The 22,236-nt window shown below is 39.1% G+C and overlaps 1 protein-coding gene across 1 annotated transcript; it reads right to left on the bottom strand.

The window, feature by feature from the left end:
- Positions 1-2,482: 2,482 nt before the first annotated feature.
- Positions 2,483-10,862, bottom strand: LOC108277679 (TRPM8 channel-associated factor homolog). The gene is given in 8 exon segments (XM_053687242.1): positions 2,483-3,045; positions 3,843-4,180; positions 4,297-4,536; positions 5,309-5,522; positions 5,675-5,769; positions 7,005-7,989; positions 8,072-8,794; positions 10,609-10,862. Coding segments are annotated over 7 exon segments (2,742 nt in total). The 5' UTR covers positions 8,699-8,794; positions 10,609-10,862; the 3' UTR covers positions 2,483-2,802.
- Between the last annotated feature and the right edge of the window lie 11,374 nt (positions 10,863-22,236).

The raw sequence follows: 22,236 nt of genomic DNA, 5'->3' as shown, positions 1-22,236 counted from the left end.
AATGAATTTCACTGTTGCATGTTTACAATGTTTTTATTTAATTTTTACAGTAACGTGCATTGTGCAATTTGTGTTTACCTTGTGTGCATTGTATGCACGTGTTTATGATTACTTGTTACAATGTTTTTTTTACTCAAAGTAAAAGTGAAAAGTAATTAAACATAATTGTGTGAGTCCTTTTGTTAAAGTAAATGTGTATTTCAGTAATATAGCTAAGTAGGAGGGTTTCAGTTACAAGCGTTTATATTAAAACATGGATTCCATGTCTGCAAAACTAACATTTTAAATGGAATATTGATAATTAATCAAATTCAAATTTGATTACTGAAGTCTCTCACTTATCCCAGTATTTTTCAGATAATTTTTTAGGGAACGGTGCACTTTTCCAGTTGTCTTTCCCAACAAGTTCTCTAGTGTCATGTTTTGCTTTCCAATTTGCATCTCTAGCTCAGTTCTTACATCCTCATATCTTTTGCAGTCTAACAGAATGGGTTTTACTGTCTCTTGTGTATTGGAATGTGTGCAGAGTCCAGTGGGATGTTTTCTTATTCTGTGTGATGTTAGATTTAAGCCAGAATTACCTGTTCTAAAAGACGTAGTTATCATCTCTTTCTTTGGGTGCCTCATTTACTCATGCCTAGTAGTTTTTGTATATTATATTGTGTGTGTGTGTGTGTGTGTGTGTGTATATATATATATATATATACACACACACACACACACACACACACACACACACATGTATATTATATAGGTGTCAGCTGTGTCCCAGTATTCCTGCCATATTTTATGTGTGTCTCCCTTTATAATGGTTTTAATCTCTGCTCTACTTAATGGTACTTTATAAACTGTTTCATGCTTTGGCGATCTTTTGCTGGTGCATCCACAGTTTCATTTCCTTCCACCCCTACATGTGCAGGAACCCAAAAGGAGACATTCAGCCCCCTAGCATGGAGTATGAGAGGCAGATGAAGTATCTGGTAAACAGTATCTACATGTTTTCCCAGACTGTATATTTGATAGTGCAGATAGACTGTCACAAACTATAACAACATTTTAGTTCTGCTGATTTTTCCCCCCAACCTCTGCAGTACCAATAGAACTCCTAATAGTTCTACAGTGTAGACTGATAAATGATCGTTGGTGGGGGTTTTTTTTCCCCATTTTTTTTTTTTTTTTTTTTTTTTTACTGCTACTTCATAAGGTGGAATGAGGACAGCAGCACCAGTGCGGCCTGTCTCAGGTTGTTTCTCTGAGGACTCCTCCGTCGTGGTGTGCATCAGTGAAGATAAGGAGGAGAAGTACAGAGGCGTAGTGGAGAGCTTTGTCAGATGGTCTGAGGAAAACCACCTTCAGCTCAACATCGACAAGACCAAAGAACTGATAGTGGACTTCCGCCGAAACAGAAAGCCCCCAACACCTATTACCATCCATGGGGAGAAAATGGAGATGGTGGACTCGTACAAGTTCCTGGGAGTGCACATCAACAGCAAGCTGGACTGGTCGGAAAACACCGAAGCTCTCTACCGGAAGGGACAGAGCAGACTGTTCTTTCTAAGGAGGCTCAGGTCGTTTGATGTGAGCAGCAAGCTACTGCAGATGTTCTATCAGGCTGTAGTAGCCAGTGCCCTGTTCTTTGCTGTGACATGCTGGGGAGGTGGAATTAAAGCTGGGGAGGCTGACAAACTCAACAAGTTAGGGATGAAGTCCAGCTCTGTTGTTGGTCACAAACTGGATGATCTGGAGACAGTGGTGGAGAAGAGAATAAGAAACAAAATCAGGTCCATTTTGGGAAATCCTCTTCATCCACTGTATGTGGAATTGTGGCAGATGGAGAGCACGTTCAGCCACAGACTCACCCCCCCAGGTGCAAGACAGAACGCTTCAGATGTTCCTTTGTGCCGGACAGCCATCAGGCTGTTCAACACCTTGCTACTCCCTCCCTTGACCTTATTTTTGACTACACTGCAAATACACTGCTTTCATATGGGTACCATACTGTACTTTTTGCACTGCTCACAAATCACATCACTGTTTCAAAGCTTTTCTTATGTCCACACTGACCATACTATACAGCTGCAATATGTATATAGTATTGTACATATGTGATAACTACTTGCATAGTTAGACTGTACATTGTTGCTTGCTGTATATACTGCTCATGTGTATATAGATATAAAATGTATATAGAATTTGCACTCATGTCTGTACATATTTATAGATCCTGTATATACTCTCCATATTTTTTTTTTTATATAAATATCCCATATTACACACACAGAAGGATTTTATGAAACATCTCCCCTCCCAAGACAAACAGGGCTGTGAATATTTAAGACCAGTTTCAAGATGACTCCATTTTTCTGTTCCTAAAATAAAATCTAAAAATAATTCAATGAAATAAACACTTTTGGATCTACTTGGTAATGAAGTTAATCCAGATCTAAACCATGACTGAGACAACATAACCACAGTATAGCCATTATATTTCAATATTTATTTATTTTGCAAACAGCATGCATAGGTCTGGCTGATTCTACAGAATAGCTATACATATTTGCATCCAAAAGGAGATTAGCTGCAAGTATGATGTGCTTATAATGAGTCAGTTATACAGTAATCTAATAAACAACTATATTGTAGAGATAGATATATGTACCTCTGAGAATTATTTTTCACTCATGTTTATATTTGTCACCATTATATCCATACCCAAGCCAGCACCAAAAAGAAAAAAGGGGAAACCCCCACCCCTCCACCAAGCGGTGTGCGCACTGTGACGAGCATACAGGGATTGGAGAATTAAGCATACTGGGCCATGGGATGGTCGTGCCACACAGGCAGATTGCTGAGCGTTTCCTCAGTGCTGGGCTGAATGGGCCAACCCCAGGCTTCGAAGAAAGGAGCAAGATTCATGTTCACCACCTTTGAGAATGTTTCAGCGTACAAGTTCATCTTTCCATCTCGATTGTTTGGGACGTTAGTGATACCGTGATAGGCTGCAAAGACTTTCTTGAAAGCATCCCAGCCAAATTGATCTTGCAGCTGAAACAAAATAGGTTAAGGTAAGAAGGGGCAGCAGTGGAAAAGGGACAGAAAATCTATACTTCCATCTGGCTATTGTGTTCAAATCTTACTCAGTTAAAGATTAACCATACTTGACAAAAAAACAAACAAACCCAGATACATGATTTGAACAAATAATTAGAAGTCATGATATTGTTTCATACCTGCATTTTCCAGTTTGTACAGAAGTTAATGTAGGATATTATTAGTTAGTGGTGCAGTTTGGGTCCAAAACATTTTACAACTTGATTCATATGAAAATGGATTTAAAACCCCTCCCAAAAAAACTTCATTTGTTTAAATGTGGGGTGGGTGGGATTTGTACAAAGTACTTCTAAGGTTTAAATGAGAAATGTATGAAAGATGCATCATGAAAACAATACTGAGTAAGTTTTTGTTAGTTTTGACTTGGAAGAAGCCTTTTTGAGTCACATACATTATAGCACAGTGAAATTCTTTTCTTTGCTTTTTAGGTAGTTGGGGTCAGAGCAGAGTCAGACGTGATTATGGTGCCGCTGGAACAGAGTATTAAGGGCCTTAATCAAGGGCCCAACAGTGCAGCTTGGCAGTGCTGGGGCTTGAACCCCTGACTTTCTGATCAGACCCAGAGCCTTATAGTGGTGGCTCTAAAACTCTAGTTATTGTATACTCCAATTACCTTTAATTAACTTAATTCAGTAATTCAGAATATAAATATACAAAATCAATACCCTCTCACCAAAATACTTCATTTGTATTCAATAAAATAAACCATCCAAAAATGTGTAGTTGTTTACCTGCATGTATGTCTCCAGGGCTGTCCAGACACTCCAGTTTTCCAGCTTCCGGCCTCCCTTAGCATAATTCTCAGCTCGAGCCTTTCGGTTTTCTGGAGACATGTTCTCATGAGCCTTTGCCCTGTTCACCCGGAGCACCTCCTCATGCACATACACCGACCACAGGTTACAGGTGCACTCTGTGGTATTTGGAGGGAACTCCCACACTGAGCACTGCTGATTATGCCCCAATTCATGAATGGCCCCCCAAATACCCTGCGTACGAGCGGTCTCTGGGTTCACAAGTGCTGCGGCAGAGTCGGAGTGAATCATTACAGGGTAGCCAGCATGCATGAAACCTGTTACAAAAGGACAGGGGATTGAGAAGCCTGGTTAGTCAATCATGCTAGACCTCTCTCCATCCACGTAGCCCGAGTTAAGATGTTTGTGCTACTGACAGTTCCCCAGTACAAACCATGTGAGATCTGAACGTCGGCAACAAAACGTTCCTTGCGTGGAAACTTGACAGGTTTTGCAGCCAAGTCGGCCACTCCCTTCATGATGGAATCCCAGAGAGCCGCCACCTCATCAGGACGGTCCAGTTTACGTATGATGTCTGACTGTAAGGTAATGATTACATTCTCAAACTCTAGCTCTGCCCAAGGAGCTGGTGCATTACGGATCTTCTTCACCCAGTCTGCTACACTGGTTTGTCCTGGAGAGGAAATGTTAAGTTCACTTATTCGGTTACACTAAAATGGCTTGTGATTTACCAGCATATGCTAATCAAACATTTAAACACCTTTTGGAATTGGATGCATTTTATGCTTGACCACCAAGATAACTGGCTTAGAAGAAGTGTTATTTTCATTGACTGAAGCATATATGCAGGAGTTAATTCCGGCAATTAATTGATATTTTGCCAGAAAGCTACATCTGCTACGAAAGATATTATTTGATTCAATTTAGTAAGTACAGGAGTTATGAACAGATCACCTCACTAACCTATTAACAAAACAGATTAAAAATATTAAGTTGCACCCCAACTGTATTCTTTTTCTGTAAGAATCAACTGTAATAGTTAATTTATGATTCTCAATTCATTTCACTTGCTGCCTTTTAAATCAATGCATCAGTCCAAACTGCCTGATTGTTACACCCCGATTCTACAGAATGTTGGTAAATGCTCAAAATGCAGACCAGCAATCCACCAATTAGCTCAGAGAATAAAAAAAAAAAAGCTTTTCCATTAAATTTTATTATTTCAGTTAGTTTTACAAGTTTATGCTCCGAGGCAGTCTGAAAATTGGTCAACTGAGAAGACAAGAGATTGGTCTGCATATGGAAGTGTGACATGTCACCAAACCCACTCATGTTTTTCAGATCACCATCAGCTAATCATAGAATCAGCTAAAAATATTTTAGTAAATTCCTGTTCTAGTAGTAGTCCTCAATGCCGCTGTTAAGGAAGTGACAGATGAGTTTACCAGACTTGTAGTATGGTGCTTTTACGGCCGTCTGTACAGTAACCTCCACCCCAGCCACTTTGCTCTTCTGTGGTGCAATCAGGTATATGAGGCCACCCCACAAATTCCAGATCTGCAGCATGTCACTCTCCAAAGGAAACCGCTTGTGCACCACAGGAGCGCGTTTCAGAACATCTGCCTCACCCAAGCAATCTGTTTGACATCCAATCTGCAGCTGTAGACATATGGTGTAAACATGAGCTTAGCTTTCTCTACTTTTTCCTGCAAATATATAAATGCATCTCCAAATTTGCAGCAAATATATAAATGTTAAAATTATAACATACTGAGTAATATACTGAGTAATATACCGAGTAGTGCATGTACCTGCCAACCTTTGCCTTTGATTTCTTTAGGTACTGTAATGTAAGTCCTCATTCCAGGAGAAAGATACAGACCTGTGCTTATCCACTCTTCACCACCTGTAACAGTTATAGCTGGATGTTATACAGGCTCAGCTAATTAATGCCATACATGTAGTGCCTCCGAGTACAACATCCCTGACTAAAACTGGACACAGGTTCTGGGTAGTTTGGGATGTTTTTATTTTTTACTTATGTAGCATATCTCCAGTTGTCAAATTAAAAGTGGAAACAGTGGTGTTCTGATAACATGGTTTAGTGACTTAGATCAGCAGTGGCCCCAGAGCAGCCGAGTTTTACCCATAGGCTTAATTTTGCTCATTATGTTTTGTTCCATCCGTTTTGGTGAGAGATAAGTAATGCATATACTGTAGGATAACATCAGACATAGCTACGATATAATAGTGAATATGAAGGAAATTGGAGGTTTTTAAAATGCGAGCCTGAATTATTTATTTCATGCAACTTCGCTAATCAAGTCAGTTTGCTAGTCACAGTAACATTAACTGATCAGGTTGGGCTCCAACCTCATTATATGGCTATAAACAAACATTTAATGTTAATTGAATTAAAATGGACCTTTTTTATATTGTGCAACATTACTCATTAGTAACAAACTCTGAACATGTGCATTATTCACTCTTGTATTGATGGCACAGTATCCACTTATCCTACACAGGGTCATGGAGCCTATCCCAGGGAGTTTGGGGCACATGGTGGGCAACTCCCTGGACAGGGTGCCAACCCATCACAGGGCACAATTACACACCCAGTCATGCACTATGGACAGAGTGCCCGGAGTGTACCCAGAAGCACAGGGAGAACATGCAAACCCCACACACAGGGAAGAGGCAAGAACCAAACCTCAGAGCTGTGAGGCAAACGTGTGAACCACTAAGCCACCTTGGCACAGTATCATGTAATGCAATTCTGGAATGAACAGGCTAGCTAATTTAGACCTGTAAACCAAAATATTTCATTCAGTAAATTCAAACAGTCTCACTGGATTCATAGCATTTATGCAACAATGGAAGGATAATGGATAACATGAATTATGAATGTGCAGTATGTGGCAGATATAAAATTCAGTAACATTATCTGTGTAGTGCTTTTAACATTAGACATTGTCAAATTATCTTGCAGATAGTTAATGGTGTAACCATCATTGTTTGGCAGAAGTTAGCTTAAGCTAGCAGTTGTAAAACTTAAAACCTCAGCTTTAGGGAAGTGTATACTCAATAAATACAATCTGAAACAGGAAATTAAATTTCTATTAACGAAAAGAGAATCTGTACCAGATGTGTCTGCACTGATCCGGACTCTCGCGTCGGACACTGTAGGTAGGTTGGGTATATCGGTGATGATGAATGGCAGAAGTGCATCAGGATCTTTGCACACCTTGTACACCTCACTTCCCACATGAAGCAACAGTTTATCTTTGGTATTTTGAACAGGACACGTATGACACACTTGCGGAACTCCTGCCTCTTTCACCATATCTGTGATCAATGAAACCATTGAAGTATAGGAAGCACTGTCATGAGCCTGCATGCGCAGATAATTTGTGCAATCACTTCTCAGCTTCTGCAGACATTCCTGTTCACGTGCAGTAAGATCCTGGCCCTGGATGGCATGGCCAGCAAAGCGCTGCAGCAAGTCACGGAAATGATATGCCGGTGTACCACCTTCCCCATCTTCCCTTATTTGCTGGACTTTATACAAGTCACCTTTCAAGGTATTACCAATGAGACACAGTCCCATTTTATTGAGGATACGGTTTCCTGGGTAATCGGTCATCACATTGCGGTTAGGGTTGGTCTGTGCCCAGTACCAAGCATGACCTATCATGAGACCTCCACCCTCTGCAACAAACTCCTGGATCTGGTGATGTTGAGAATCATTGTAGGAGGTACAGACAAAGACACTTAGGTCTTCCCTAAATCCAGTGAATTGACAATTTAGCCCGGACTTGCTCAGAACACGATGGGCATCTTTAAGTTGTGGCATGATTCCGATAACCCCTTTGCGTCCTTCATCAAGCCAGCGGATAGCGTTGATCAAGAAGATAGACAGTGAATCACGACCAAGGAAGTCTTCATGGGTGGCCACAATTATTCTCCCCTGTCCATAGTAGGCCCCAGCAATGAATGCCCTACCACATGTGGTAAGTGCAATCGGAAAGGCTAAGGGTCCATGTGCCAGCACTTCAGATGCTGAAGCTCCACCTCGAACATCAAACTCTGAAACACCTTGTAGTAGAAAATGGAGGTCATCTTTGAAGTCCTTACCAATACTGGGAATAAGCAGACAAAGTGAGATTTTAAACAATTACAAGAAACTTTTCAAAAAGGAAGATTTCCATTTGATTTACTTAGGACACTGCCAACCAGGGAATTTGCATGGGCACAGGAAATTTGCCACATTCCCCTGGAAGCTCTGAGAAATAGATTCCTGCCACACTGCACACTTTGTTGCCAGGGAAGTCGAGTAATGTATTCTTTCCTGGATGGGATTGAGCCCAATTCCAAGCCTGACCGGCGATGAGCAAGCCTCCTCCAGATTTAAGGAAGGCTACTAATTCTTTGGCACATGACTCGACACTGTAGGCATCGGTGACATAGACTGCTAGACCGACATCTTGGAAATCTCCTACCTTGGTTTTCATAGAGCAGTAGGATAAGTTCTCTGCAGTTGAACTGAGATCCTTTTGAATGCCTACAGTTGTGCTTTCAGACTCAGATGGCATAAGCCAAGTCAAGGCATTCTCAACTAGGACTGGGAAGTGTGTTAAATACTCCTCATGTCCCAACACTACTATACGTCCCTGACCATAGCGAGATGCAGCCATTAGGACCTGACCTCTTGGATTCATGGAGAGTGGGAAGGCATGGCTGCCTGTTAGCACAAGGTCACTTGGCACTGTATTCCCTTGGAAATCAAGCTCCTGAATCCCCTTCATAAGAGCGCAGTAGTCCAACTCTCGTTCCATCGTGCTTCTGTTATTTAGTTTGGAGAACAGTTAGTCTTTGGTATTTCTAGCGTGAGGTAATTTATAAGGATGACGGCTTCTGAAGTTGTAATACAACTGAAAGAAATAGAAGCAAGAATGGTCACATTTCAGAACACAGCCAGCCCTAGGGGTGCAACAACCTGCTGATTTAGATTGATGCATCAATTTAAAAAGGCAGTGACTGGAATTGAACAAATGCAACAATCAAATAGATTATTACAAAAAAAGGACAAACTACTACAGTGTAAAAAAAAAAAAATCTCTTTTCTAATTGATGTGTAAATAATTGAATAGGGTAGCAAGTTGATTTGCTGTACCTGATACTCAAAATAATCCCTCTCTACATCAGCATTCATGTATTAACAAAGTGAACAAATTTGGCCACATTTTGCTCAGAGGCTCAAATCAAATTGTATCATGGCAGATTCAGTGGTCTTGTCAAGTATTGAGTAGTTATGAATCAAAGTCATATTGTAGTTTTACCACTTCAAGCCCATGAACTAACTCGAGACTGGTTACACATTTTAAAAATGCTTTACTACAAGAAGCTATGCAGTACTGAAAAGACATGCCATATAAAATTCTATGAACATACATAATGAGACTTGGGACCATCAACTCCCCAAAAAATAAATAGGAGTAACAAGTCAGACTGCCACTCCCTGAATGTTCAAAAGATTGTTTTGACGGTGTTAATTTGAGCATTAGTAATCATGTTCTGGAAGGGCAAGGTCAGTGCACCAATAGAGGTAATTGTTTGTTCTGTGGGAAGCTGGGTGGGGTAATATAAACCTCTCAACATCACCATTTATGACATTCTCTCCTCAAAACATCCAGTTAGCAATGTTGACTATTTCTGCCGATATTTCTATGAATACTAAAAATCACACTACTGCAAGTGATCAAAAATGCCAGATGGACTTGTTTTAGTATTTAGAAAAGATGGTGTATAGTACAAAGCCTGATTGTGCAACAATATACTGAATGAGAGAAATTCAAAATGACTTCATATGACTCATATTGCACATTTGTTATTCACCCATTCATTTAATTGCCCTGTTCAACATTCAATCAACACAATGTATTATTATTATTATTATTATTATTATTATTATTATTATTATTATTATTAACAATTTAGGCCTACCGCAGATTATGAACAAAGTTGATCACATACTGATCAAAGGTTACTAAAGTGAATTGTATCGCATGGTATTCAAATTTAAAACGGGTGTTTTTTTGTTTTAGACTTTCAACCCAAGTTAAGTTTTAATTCTCCCGATCTAGCAACCCCGTGTTTAATCACATGACCCCCAGGTCTTTGCAGCTTGTTCAGATAGCTAGCTAATGTTTCCCCCTTTTCTTTTCCGCATTAATAAACACAGCTGTATGATGGATAGCTGAGGATTTTATTATACATTTTCTCATCTCAGGTGATATGTCAGGTTAGTTATGAGTTTTCTTGTTTGTTGTTGTGCTTGTTTACGGTGTAATGTAGAATATACGCACGCTCATTCCTGCATATTGTACGTTAAGGTCATCTTCCTACAGAACGAAAGTTTCTTAATCTAACTCCGTATAATAAGTGAGTCTGATTATATAGGTCAGGGATGTATGTGAGTTTTAACAGATGATAACTTGGATCTCCAGGATGTAGATCAGTGAGCAAGTCAATGCTGGAATGTTCATTTTCTGCTGCTTAAAATATAAAGCTACTTTGATATCCGCTAGATCCCTTCAAATAAAATGTAGAGCTAGAAAAAGTGATCAACTCAGTATTTCAGTTTTTAGAGATCCATATGGACTAGCTCATGTAGTTAGCTAGCTATGTGCATTAGGTGTTGTCCAAGGCCGCGGTGTGGGATCAGACAGTAAGAAAGTTCTCTCACCAACATCAGACTGTCCTGCTGTAGTGACTCACACGCAGACTCGGCTTCAGGATGTTCTTCAGGATAATCATTTGTGTAATCAGAGGTGTGTCAAGGAGAAAGATTGCCGCCCAGACCTGACTATGCGGAATACCTCAACGTTACTGACTATTTACACATGCAGTATGATAAACCTGCTGCATACACAGTTTTCCTGTTTCAGTACACAGGATCTGCTATTTATCAAGTCCTTCATTAACTGGCTCAGGTGTGTTAGATCAGGTGTGTTAGATCAGGTGTGTTAGATCAGGGAAAACCTCAAACTACGCATCAATACTGTTTGTTTGGTTCAATGTTTTGATACACATGAATAATCATTAGGGCTGGGTAAAAAAAAAAAAGCGATTCTCCCAATTTAATCGATCTTCAATTTAACGAAGCGATATATATTTTGGAAAATATAATTATTATATTATTAATATTGATGCGCGTGCTTTACTTGAGATGATGTTAATAATATCTGTAGTTCGCCTCTCGTCCTGAAGATGTCGCCATCTTTCCTGTTTTTGGATTTTGAAAACGGTTTTATTTCTTAAAAGTTTCAAGTTGTAAACGAATTTCACTGTTGCATGTTTACAATGTTTTTATTTAATTTTTACAGTAATGTGCATTGTGTAATTTGTGCTTACCTTGTGTGCATTGTATGCACGTGTTTATGATTACTTGTTACAATGTTTTTTTTTACTCAAAGTTAAAGTGAGAAGTAATTAAACATAATTGTGTGGGCCCTTTTGTTAAAGTAAATGTGTATTTCAGTAATATAGCTAAGTAGGAGGGTTTCAGTTACAAGCATTTATATTAAAACATGGATTCCATGTCTGCAAAACTAACATTTTAAATGAAATATTGATAAATAATCAAATTCGAATTGAAACCAAATATATAAGAATCGAATCGATTCGACAAATTGATCGCAATACCAAGCCCTAATAATCAAACTGATACTGAAATGAGTAACCTACTTAGCATTTAAGTCCTCATCTATCCAGCCAGTTTCTTTACCGCTTATCCAACACAGGGTCGCGGGTGTGGAAGAATCTTCTTCACAACACACTCTAAGAGTCTTGGGGTCTTGATGCCAAAAAATAGACTTTATTATAGAAGCAACAAAGTCTGAGCTGGTCTGAAGATCAACTGACACAAGTGCTTTTGATACAGGTTTTTATAGCATTCTGAAACACTGATCTCATTTAGCAGAGCTTTTTCTTTTTTCTTTTTTTTTTGAACACACCTTGGCTCCATGCCACTATTATTTTCAAGTCCTTTCCTAACTTTTTTTTGTAATGGTGCTGTGGCATGGCCAGCTCTCTTTAAAAACAAAACAAAAACAAAAACAAAAAAACAACAAAACAAACTGCATTCCGAAGATTGCATACACACCCAGCATGGACAGGTACCAGCTTACTGATTAACATTTGGTTACACATAGAGGCTTGAACATAATCTTAAAAACATAATCTGGTGGATTAACTCACTTATTTGATTATAACTTGTTTCGTAATCATCAAACCGTATACATTGGTTATACATAGGTTGGTTACACATTGTTTTATTAAAATATTCCACACAGGGAGTCTGGAGCCTATCCCAGGGACACAAGTGGACAAGGTGTCAACCCATCACAGTTTTAAATGGTAAATGATCTGCATTTATATAGCGCTTTTTTTCCAAATCGCTTTAAACTGTGTCTCATTCACCCATTCACACACACTCACACACCAATGGTAGCAGAGCTGCCATGCAATGCGCTAACTAACAGCTTGGGGTTCAGTGTCTTGCCCAAGGACACTTCGGCATGTGGAGTCATGTGGGCCAGAAATCGAACTGCCAACCCTACGATTAGTGGACAACACACTCTACTTGAACCACAGCCACCCCAGTTTTAAAGTCCCCATGAAATCAAAATGGAAATTTTGTGGATTTTACTATGAATGTTAGCCTTAAGGTTATCTAATATTTTTTCCTTCATGTGTATGTCATGTAGTTTATATCTATGTCATGTAGTTTATATATAGGCATCTGACAATTATTTTTAATCATATGTTTATTATATTTATCACCATTATATTCAGACCCTGGCCACCACCACCAACCACAAAAAACAAAAACAAACAAGCTTTCAGCATTAGGTAGTTAAGCATACTTGGCCTGAGAACTGGTGCATTAAGCATATTGGGATTGGGGAATTAAGCATACTGGGCCATGGGATGGTCGTGCCACGCAGGCAGATTGCTGAGTGTTTCCTCAGTGCTGGGTTGAATGGGCCAACCCCAGGTTTTGAAGAAAGGAGCGAGATTCATGTTCACCACCTTTGAGAATGTTTCAGCGTACAAGTTCATCTTTCCATCTCGATTGTTTGGGACGTTAGTGATGCCGTAATAGGCTGCAAAGACTTTCTTGAAAGCATCCCAGCCAAATTTATCTTTCAGCTAAAACAAAATAGGTTAAGGTAAGGAGGGGCAGGAGTGGAAAAGGGACAGAAACTCTATACTTCCATCTGGCTATTGTGTTAAAATCTCACTCAGTTAAAGTTCAAGTCAAGTCAAGTGGGTTTTTATTGTCATTCCGCTATATAGCTTGTATACATTGGAATGAAAAGTAGTTTCTTCAGGACCATGGTGCAACACAGACTAGTACACAAGACTACATAAAGTGCAAATACACAAGAGTGTGAGATGAGTCCAAGACAATATATCTCAATAAAATACACAGAACAATAAATACACAGAAAATGGCTGTAAACTATTAAGTAGTGTAACAGCAATATTGGCAGCAAAAAAGTTCTGTAAATGTTTGTACAGTGCAGGTGTGCAGTGGTAATGAGTGAGTTGGAAGTAGGTGTGCAGAGGTATTAAGATGGAATTACATGTAGACTGTCAAAATCATACTTGACAAAAACAAACAAACAAACAAACAAACAAACCAGCATGATTTAAACAAATAATTAGAAGTCATGATATTGTTTCATACCTGCATTTTTCAGTTTGTACAGAAAGGAATGTAGGTTATGATTAGGGTTAGTGGTGCAGTTTGGGTCCAAAGCCTATATTACAATTTTATTCATATGAAAGTGAATAAATTTTTTTAAAAAAAAATCAGTTATTTGTTTAAATGTGCACAAACATCTTTTATTTTCCAAAAATGTAACATTAATGTATGAAGAACAAGTGAGACTAATAGACAATCTCTGCATAATAATGGCAAAATGTCAGGGGGGAAATAACTGAGATTTATATAGAGTACTTTTAAGGTTTAAATGAAAATGAAATGTACATCTTTTTTCATGGAAACGTTATTGAGTAAGTTGTTTTCATTATTAGTTTTGAATTCTATTCGGATACAACGGAAATCTCCTAACATGATGCACAAATATGTAATATTGGATCATTTTCCTTAATAAATTAAATAATGATCAAGTATAATATTTTTGTTTCATTTGTTTAATTGGGTTCTCTTTGTCTAATTTTAGGTCTAATGTGACTCGGATACATAAAAAAAATTATGGCCGCCAGCAGCCAATTGAAATTCAGCAGGTACTAACATCAAATCTGAATGGCCTATGTTAGGAAAATGGACATGTTTGTATATCGTATGAAAAATATTTCTACTGAATTTTGTGAAAATTGACCACTATGAGGTACTGTAATAAGCAACTTTATGTTTCAATAACTCCGCAACCATGTGATTGAATCAAAATTATTTTCTCTTCTAAATCCTTACTTTAAGCTCTAACAAATATAAATCTCATTTATTAATTTTGTGGTTTTTGGAAAAACCTACTTTTTCTAACTTGTCCTAGGCCGTTCATCCGATTTGCATGAAACTTGGCCTGCATCATCCCCAGACACTCATGACAAAACTTAACAAAAGAGTTGTGATTCATCAATGCGTTGCAAAGATATACTTAATTGGTCAGGCGACGGCCATTTTTACAAATTGATCTATATCTGCTGAATGCAAAGTCCAAACTTAACAAAACTTGATACATATAGACAACAGGAGATTCTGAGGAGGCACAAGAAGTTGTGTCAAATTCCACCCACAGTTGCACTACAACTGAAAAAACCACTGTAACTCTGCAACCATATGGTGAATTTTTGCTAATAACTGCATCCTTGCATGCTAGCATGTAATTCTTGCTTCCTATGAATCCTTGCATCAAGCACTACAAAACATCTCATTTTTATTTTTTACATATACAATGTATCTGAAATTCTAATTTTCTGAAAAAGCAACTTTTTTTTGTAACTCGTCCTAGGCCGTTTATCTGAGTCACACAAAATTAGGTATACACCATCTAGAGATCCTCCAGACAAAAACACATCATAAGAATTTTCATTCAGGGAATTGTTGTGGAGATATAGACCCATATATTTGTGGGTGTGGCAAATAGTTGGTTTATATCTTATGAACGCAGTGTCCAAACTTCACATGGACAACAGGACAGTCTGAGAAAACTGAGAAAACATGAATTTCCGATGTACGGAGGGCTAACAGCAAATTCTATATTATCCGCCATTTATCTCAATGCGAGTGACAAATGAGGGCTGTAATGCTAATGTTGCCCACAAGAGGGAGCCAACGGATAATAAATCTTTTGAAGTCTACTCTTCTTCCATACGCATAGAACTTTGAATAAATGAATAGAACCATGGTATAATATCTCCCGAGTTTTATAAAATTAGTTTGAAAAACAAATGCGTGAAATGCTCAAAGATGACTAAATGTTATCTTAATATCTTAGCTTGAAAACACATTTATTAAATTAACAGACATCATTACATATATTGCTGTTAAAATTTTCATTTAAAATGAAAAGTCAATATTGTCTCTTTAATATAACATATAGATTCATATTTGTGTAGACACATTTATTTATTGTGTCGATAGCAATAATAAAACGAACACTTCTGTGCTGAGATACAAGCCTGAAAGTGTTCATACAAAGAGACTATATTCATATAACCCATGTAACACTTGTCACTCCTCCACCAGACTCTCAGCCTCCTCCTACTTTAAGCTCCCTCTCTCTGGACTACTAACCATACACATCTGCCATCAACTATCCTGTTCATCAAGGACTCCACAAATGATCACCTCACACTCACCTGTATCTAGTCCCAACAAGGACTGCTCCGACTGTAGTGACTTTCCGTAGTGGTAGTTTCTCATCCTACTAATGGATGATCATCATCTCCAGTTTGGTGTACTTAGCTGCGTTTGTATTTATCAATTGTCTACCATTCTTAAGATCATTGCTGTCATCATCCATCACTACTCACTCACCTGAATTTGCTATTATCTGTAAAGGTCCCAGCATTTGGGCTCATAACAGCCTGTGCAGGTCTCTTCTCTGACAATTCTCATATATACTTAGCATAATGATTTTGATTATTAACAATAAACCAAAACCAACAAAAAAAAACAAAAAAAAGAAAGAAAACCCAGACATGTCTCACAAAACCTATTCATTGTAGCCTGTTCTATAGGGCAAGTTTTTCCCAAGTAACTTCATGCCCTATACAAAGCACAAACAATTTTTTCACATCCACTTTGCCAAACAGCTTGGACCCCCATGATAGCTACTTGTGGCTATATTTAAAAAAATATATATATATACTATACATAACTTTGCTAGTCAGATCAGTTTGCTAGTTGCAGTAACATTAACTGATTGAGTTGGGCTCCAACCTCATTATCTGGAAATAAATAAACATGTAATGTTAGTTAAATTGGAATAAAATTGTTATATTGTGTAACATTGCTCATTAGTAGCAAGGTCTGAGCACCATTACTCTTGTATTGATGGCACAGAATCCATCCATCCATCCATCCATTATCTGTACCACGGAAAGCCTGGAGCCTATCCCAGGGAACCTATGGAACAAGATGCGTGATACCCTGAACAGGGTGCCAACCCAGCACAGGGTGCAACTGCACACACCCATTCATGCAATATGGAGAATTTGGAAATGCCAATTAGCCTACAATGCAGGGACTCTGGCCTGGGGGAGGAAACCAGAGTACCCAGAAGCAGCGGGAGACACAGAGACACCCCCACCCCACTGGATGCGTGAGGCAAACATGCTAACCAATAAGGACACTTTCGCACCGTATCCTGTAATGCAATTCAGGAATGAACAGGCTAGCTAATCTTGGCTTGTAAACCAAAATATTAAATTCACTAAAAATCAAACCATCTCATGGGAGTCAGAGCATTTATGCAACAATGGAAGGATAACAGATCTGTAATTGGCAACTGATGAACCGACATTGATATACAGTACAGTGTATCCACTAGTATTGGCACCCTTAGTAAATATGATCAAAGAAGGCTGTGAAAAATTGTCTGTTGGTTAACCTTTTGATCTTTTGTTGATAATAAATAAAATACTCTGCTCTCATCGATAGACAATTGCAAACAAAATACAGGTTTATCCAAAAAAATACCTTTGTTACATTTACATGTATTCATTTAGCAGACGCTTTTATCCAAATCGACTTACAAATGAGAACAATACAATAGAAGCAGAGAACAATACAAGTAGTGCTACCATGCAAGATCTTTTAATTTAGTTCTAGAGAAGCAAAGTGCACAGAGTAGAGATGTAAGAGCCAGAGTAAGTTTTATTTATTTTTTTGTTATTATTTTTTTTAATATAATGTGAGGTTAGTATTTTGGGGGTTAATTAGGTGTTCACAGAAGAGGTGGGTCTTTAGCTGTTTTTTTAATAAATAGTGACAGATTCTGCGGTCCGGATCGAGGTTGGAAGTTGGAAGTTCATTGTCCACCACTGAGGAACAGTTAGCGTGAAGGTTCTGGAAAGGGACCTTGAGCCACACTGAGTAGACATTACCAAGCATCAGTCTTTAACCGATTGCAGACTGCGTGAAGGAACGCAAGCCTCAAGGAGAGTGATGAGGTAGGAGGGTGTGTTCCACACAAGGTCTTGCACGTGGGCATCAAGGCCTTGAATTTGATGCAGACAGCTACTGGAAGCCACTGAAGGGAGACGAAGAGGAGTGGGACATAAGTTCTATTGGGCTGGTTGAAGATGAGGTATGCTGCTACATTCTGAATCATCTGAAGTGGTTTGATGGAGCTGGCTGGGAGGCCCGAGACCAGTGAATTGCAGTAGTCCAGTTGAGATGACAAGAGCCTGGACTAGTGGCTGTGTAGCCTGTTCGGTGAGATAGGGTCTGATTATCTTGATGTTATACAGAATAAACCTACAGGTTCATGCAGTTGTTGAAATGTGGTCTGTGAAGGCCAAACTTATCAGGCTGTCCTGGTTGGCTTGAGTGTGGTTGAGTCGAGCTGTACAGTGAGGTTGTGGTTAATTGAGGGGCAGGCTGGGATGAAGCTCAGTTTTTGCCAAGTTGAGCTTAAGGTGATGTTCGCTCATCCAATTTGAGATGTCAGACAGGCAAGCAGAGATTCATGCAGAGACAGATGGATCATCAGGCTGGAAGGACAAATAGAGCTGGATGTCATCAGCCTAGCAATGATTTGAGAATCCATGAGACTCAATCATAGGCCCCAGAGATGTAGTATAAATAGAAAAGAGCAGTCGACCCAGAACTGACCCCTGGGGAACCCCAGTTGTGAGTTGTTGAGTTTCAGAAAAACCTCCCCTCCACAATACCTTGAAGGATCTACCAGTCAGATATCATTCCACCCAGCGCAGAGCCATTCCGGTGATGGCTAGGTTGGAGAGAATGGACAGGAGGATCTGATGATTCAGTGTCAAAAACATTGACGATGCTAGTCATCCTGCTAGTCATAAGGTGACAGAAAGCAGTGTAGTGACAGAAAGCAGAGTAGTCTCCATCAAGTGACTGCTTTTGAAGCCAGACTGTTTGGTGTACAGGAGGTTGTTCTGTGTGAGAAAAATGGAGAATTGATTAAAAACAGCTCTTTCAAGGAATTTGGAAAGAAAAGGGAGGAGGGAGACATGTCTGTAGTTGTCAAATGCAACAGGGTTAAGTGTCAGTTTTTTAAGCAGTGGGATAACCCACTGCTTAAATGAGGTAGGGTATGTACCAGTAGAGAGGGATGTTTTAAAGATGTCTGAGTGCAGGTAAAAGTGAGGGAGATTGAGGTTGTGGGATGGCTAGAGAGGAGGAGTTGAGACATCAGTCTCAGAGAGGAGAGAAGGACAGTTGAGAGTTACATGGAGGAGCCAGTCTATGGGTGTCTGGGGTTGAGAACTGGTTCCTGATTGATGTATCCTTGTTAGAAAATAAAGTGGCAAAGTCATCTGCAATGAGAGAGGTCGGGGAAGGGGGACAGAAGAGAAAAAAAGCTTTTGAAGAGAGTACAGGATATGGGAGAGCTGCCGATCTTCTCTTAGTAGTATGGCTTTAGCAGTGGAGATGCTATGGGAAAAAGAGGATGGGAGAAGCATTTCAGCTGCTTTAGCTTGGCCCGGTTGTTACACAGAGCTTCTGAGAGCCAAGGGCTAGGGGGTGATGTGTGAGAGGGTCTGGATGTTAGGGGGCAGATGCTGTCAAGAGATGTTAGAGTGGAACATAGCATGTCAGTTGCTGTGTTTATGTCCAGTGAAGAGAGGTGGCTATCAGAGGGAAGGGAGTTTGTGAGAAGTGTGAGGGGGAAAGGGAGCAAAGATTGTGACGAAAGGAGATATAAGGTGGAGACAGTGAGGGGGTGAGGGGAGAGAAACGGAAAACTGGATAAATAAGTGGTCAGAGGTGTGGAGAGGAGTAATAAGAAGATTGTGTGGTGCAGTTATGTGTGAAGATGAGGTTGAGCTGTTTGCCAGCCTTGTAGATTTCTGGGGTGGCGAACTGCTTGAGGTCAATTGTGGGAAGGAGTGCAAGAAATACTTAAAATAGTCCCTCTACATCATTCATGAAATAACTGTAGGCCTACCCCAGAATGTTAAGAAAATTTGGTCACATTTTGATTGGAGGCTCAAAAATCTAATTGTATCATAGCAGATTCAGTGGTATTGTCAGACATTGCCTAGTTATGAAACAGTATATTGTAGTTGTATCCATATTCAGCCCATGATCTAACTTGAGACTGACTACATATTTTAAAAGTGTTTTAAAACAAGAAGCTATGCAGTACTGAAAAGACATCTATGTAAAATGCTAGGTACATACAGACTCAGGACCATCAACACCTATAAATAAATAGGAACATTCAAGAGTGTTTTGAGTGTGTTAACTTGAGCATTAGTAAAACTGTTCTAGAACAAGGTCATTGTGCCATTAGAGCCAACTGTTCTGCCTGAAGCTGGGTGGGGTAAGGGAAACCTCTTTTAACATCACTACAGTTGCAATCAAAATTATTCAACCCCTATTGCAAGTCAGGTTTGTCAAAATTTACAGACTTTCAGCTGTTTGCAATGGACAAGTCAAACAAAAGCAATTGAAATAGTTCAACACACCGAATTCTTCAAGTGGTTGCCCCAAATTCAACTGAAAATCAACTTATAATGACTACTCCAGTCTCAAAATTATTCAACCCCCTGATTAAAATCCCTCACAACATCACAAATATGCAAAACAGGTGTTGTCTCAAGCACACCTGATGCAACTAATCAAGGGCTTCATTAGTTTCACCAGGTGTTCTTGAGCTGTAACACATGAAATACCTGAACTGGCTAGGGGCAGAAAATATATAAAATACCTGGACAGGGCAGAAAAAGGAAGCCATCAATGGCTGCAACCAGATTTCTGAGAAGGCAGGTTGTGAAAAACCCTTGAGTCACTCCGAAATATCTGCAACAAGACTTGGTGGCAACAGGCACTGAGGTTTCAGTGAGCACAGTATGGTGTGTACTAAATGCAGAAGATTTCCATGCCAGAACTCCAAGATGTACACCACTAATGACCCAAAAGCACAAGAAAAGTTGGCTCAAAATCATAAATAAGCCACAGAAGTTTTGGGGTTCTGTTCTGTGGAGTGATGAAACAAACCTGGAACTTTTTGACATGATGGATCAGCGGTATGTCTGGAGGAAGAAGAATGATGAAAGAACACTTTGTCCAGAGTCAAGCATGGTGGTGGCTCGGTGATGCTCTGGGGCTGTTTTGCATCCTCTGGCACTGGAAACCTGCAACGTGTGGAAGGCAAGATGGATTCATTGACGCATCAGGAAATCCTACGAGAAAATGTCGTTGTCTGTGAAGAAGCTGCAGCTTGGCCTTCCAACATGACAATCCCAAGCATACCTCAAATTTCATCAAGGTTTGGTTGCAGGAGAAGTCCTGGAAGATTCTACAGGGCCTTCACAGTCACCTGACTCAAATCTCATAGAAAATCTTTGGTGGGATTTGAAGGCGCTTGCGGCATGCAAACTCAAGAATATTACTGAACTGGAGGCCATTGCTCATGAGGAATGAGCTAAGATTCCTCAGGAATGCTGCCAGAAGCTATGCATCTCGTTTGCAGCGGGTCATATCAGCAAGGATTAATGGTGCTCTACTAAGTACTAAAGATGCTTGCCATGAAGGGGTTGAAAAATTTTAAATTTTGAAACTGGAGAAATTATAAGTTGCATTTCAGTTGAATTTGGACAAACCATTTGAAGCATTCCAGTTGCTTTTGTTTGAATTGTTCATTGCAAACAGCTGAAAGTCTGTAAATTTTGACTAATTTGAATAATTTTGATTGCAACTGTATTTATGACACATTCTCTCCTCAAAAGTTCCAGATAGCAGTGTTGACTATTTCGGTCTATTTCCATGAATACTAAAAATCACACTACTGTAAGAGATGTAAAATCCCAAATGGACTTGTTTGAGTATTTGGGGAAAATGGTATATGGTACAAAGCCTGTGCAACAATATTTATACTGAATGTGAGAAATTCAAAATCAAAATGATTTCACATGAATCATATTACAATTGTCATTCATCCATTTATTTAATTGCCCTGTTCAACATTTAATCAATACAATATTTATTATTATTATTATTATTATTATTATTATTATTATTATTATTATCATTATTATTATTATTATAGGATCTAAGGATATAAACTGGATGTGCTTTTCTTGTCTAAGTACAGTAATCTTTGAGTAAGTTTAACCATTTCAATTGAAGATCCTTTTATACTTTGCAAATATTTGTTTTATTCATACTGTCACAGAGCATGTTGATGGTAGCCAAACAAAAAAGGGTTAACAAACCAATACATCCAATTTCACCTTAATCCCACAAAGAAATAGCTGTGCATTATAAACAGCAGGCATTCCACACCCGACATTAGCATGCACTTGGCTCAGGTGTACGTCAATTTAAATTATACTCACCTTGTAGGAATGAATAGCAGAGAGGTTGCAGATGAAGCGTTTTCTTCACACTGAGCAGCCCAGACCACAAGCAAGACAAAACACAACAAGCTCTCAAAAAGAACCAGGAAGATGCTGTTCTGGGGAGGTAGAACAGCTTAGAATTGCTGTCAGTTACAGTCGGGTCTATAAATAAACATACGGAATTGTAACTACAGTAAATGCATTCAAAGTAAAATGATTGGTCTACTTATACAGTATGAATGTTTGATGTTGGGAAATAGTGCATGAACTACAACCCCAATTCCGAAAAGTTTGGGAC

This window comes from Ictalurus punctatus, chromosome 17 (assembly GCF_001660625.3).
Source record: "Ictalurus punctatus breed USDA103 chromosome 17, Coco_2.0, whole genome shotgun sequence".
Lineage (NCBI taxonomy): Eukaryota > Metazoa > Chordata > Actinopteri > Siluriformes > Ictaluridae > Ictalurus > Ictalurus punctatus.
This window is presented reverse-complemented; position numbering and strand designations above follow the sequence as displayed.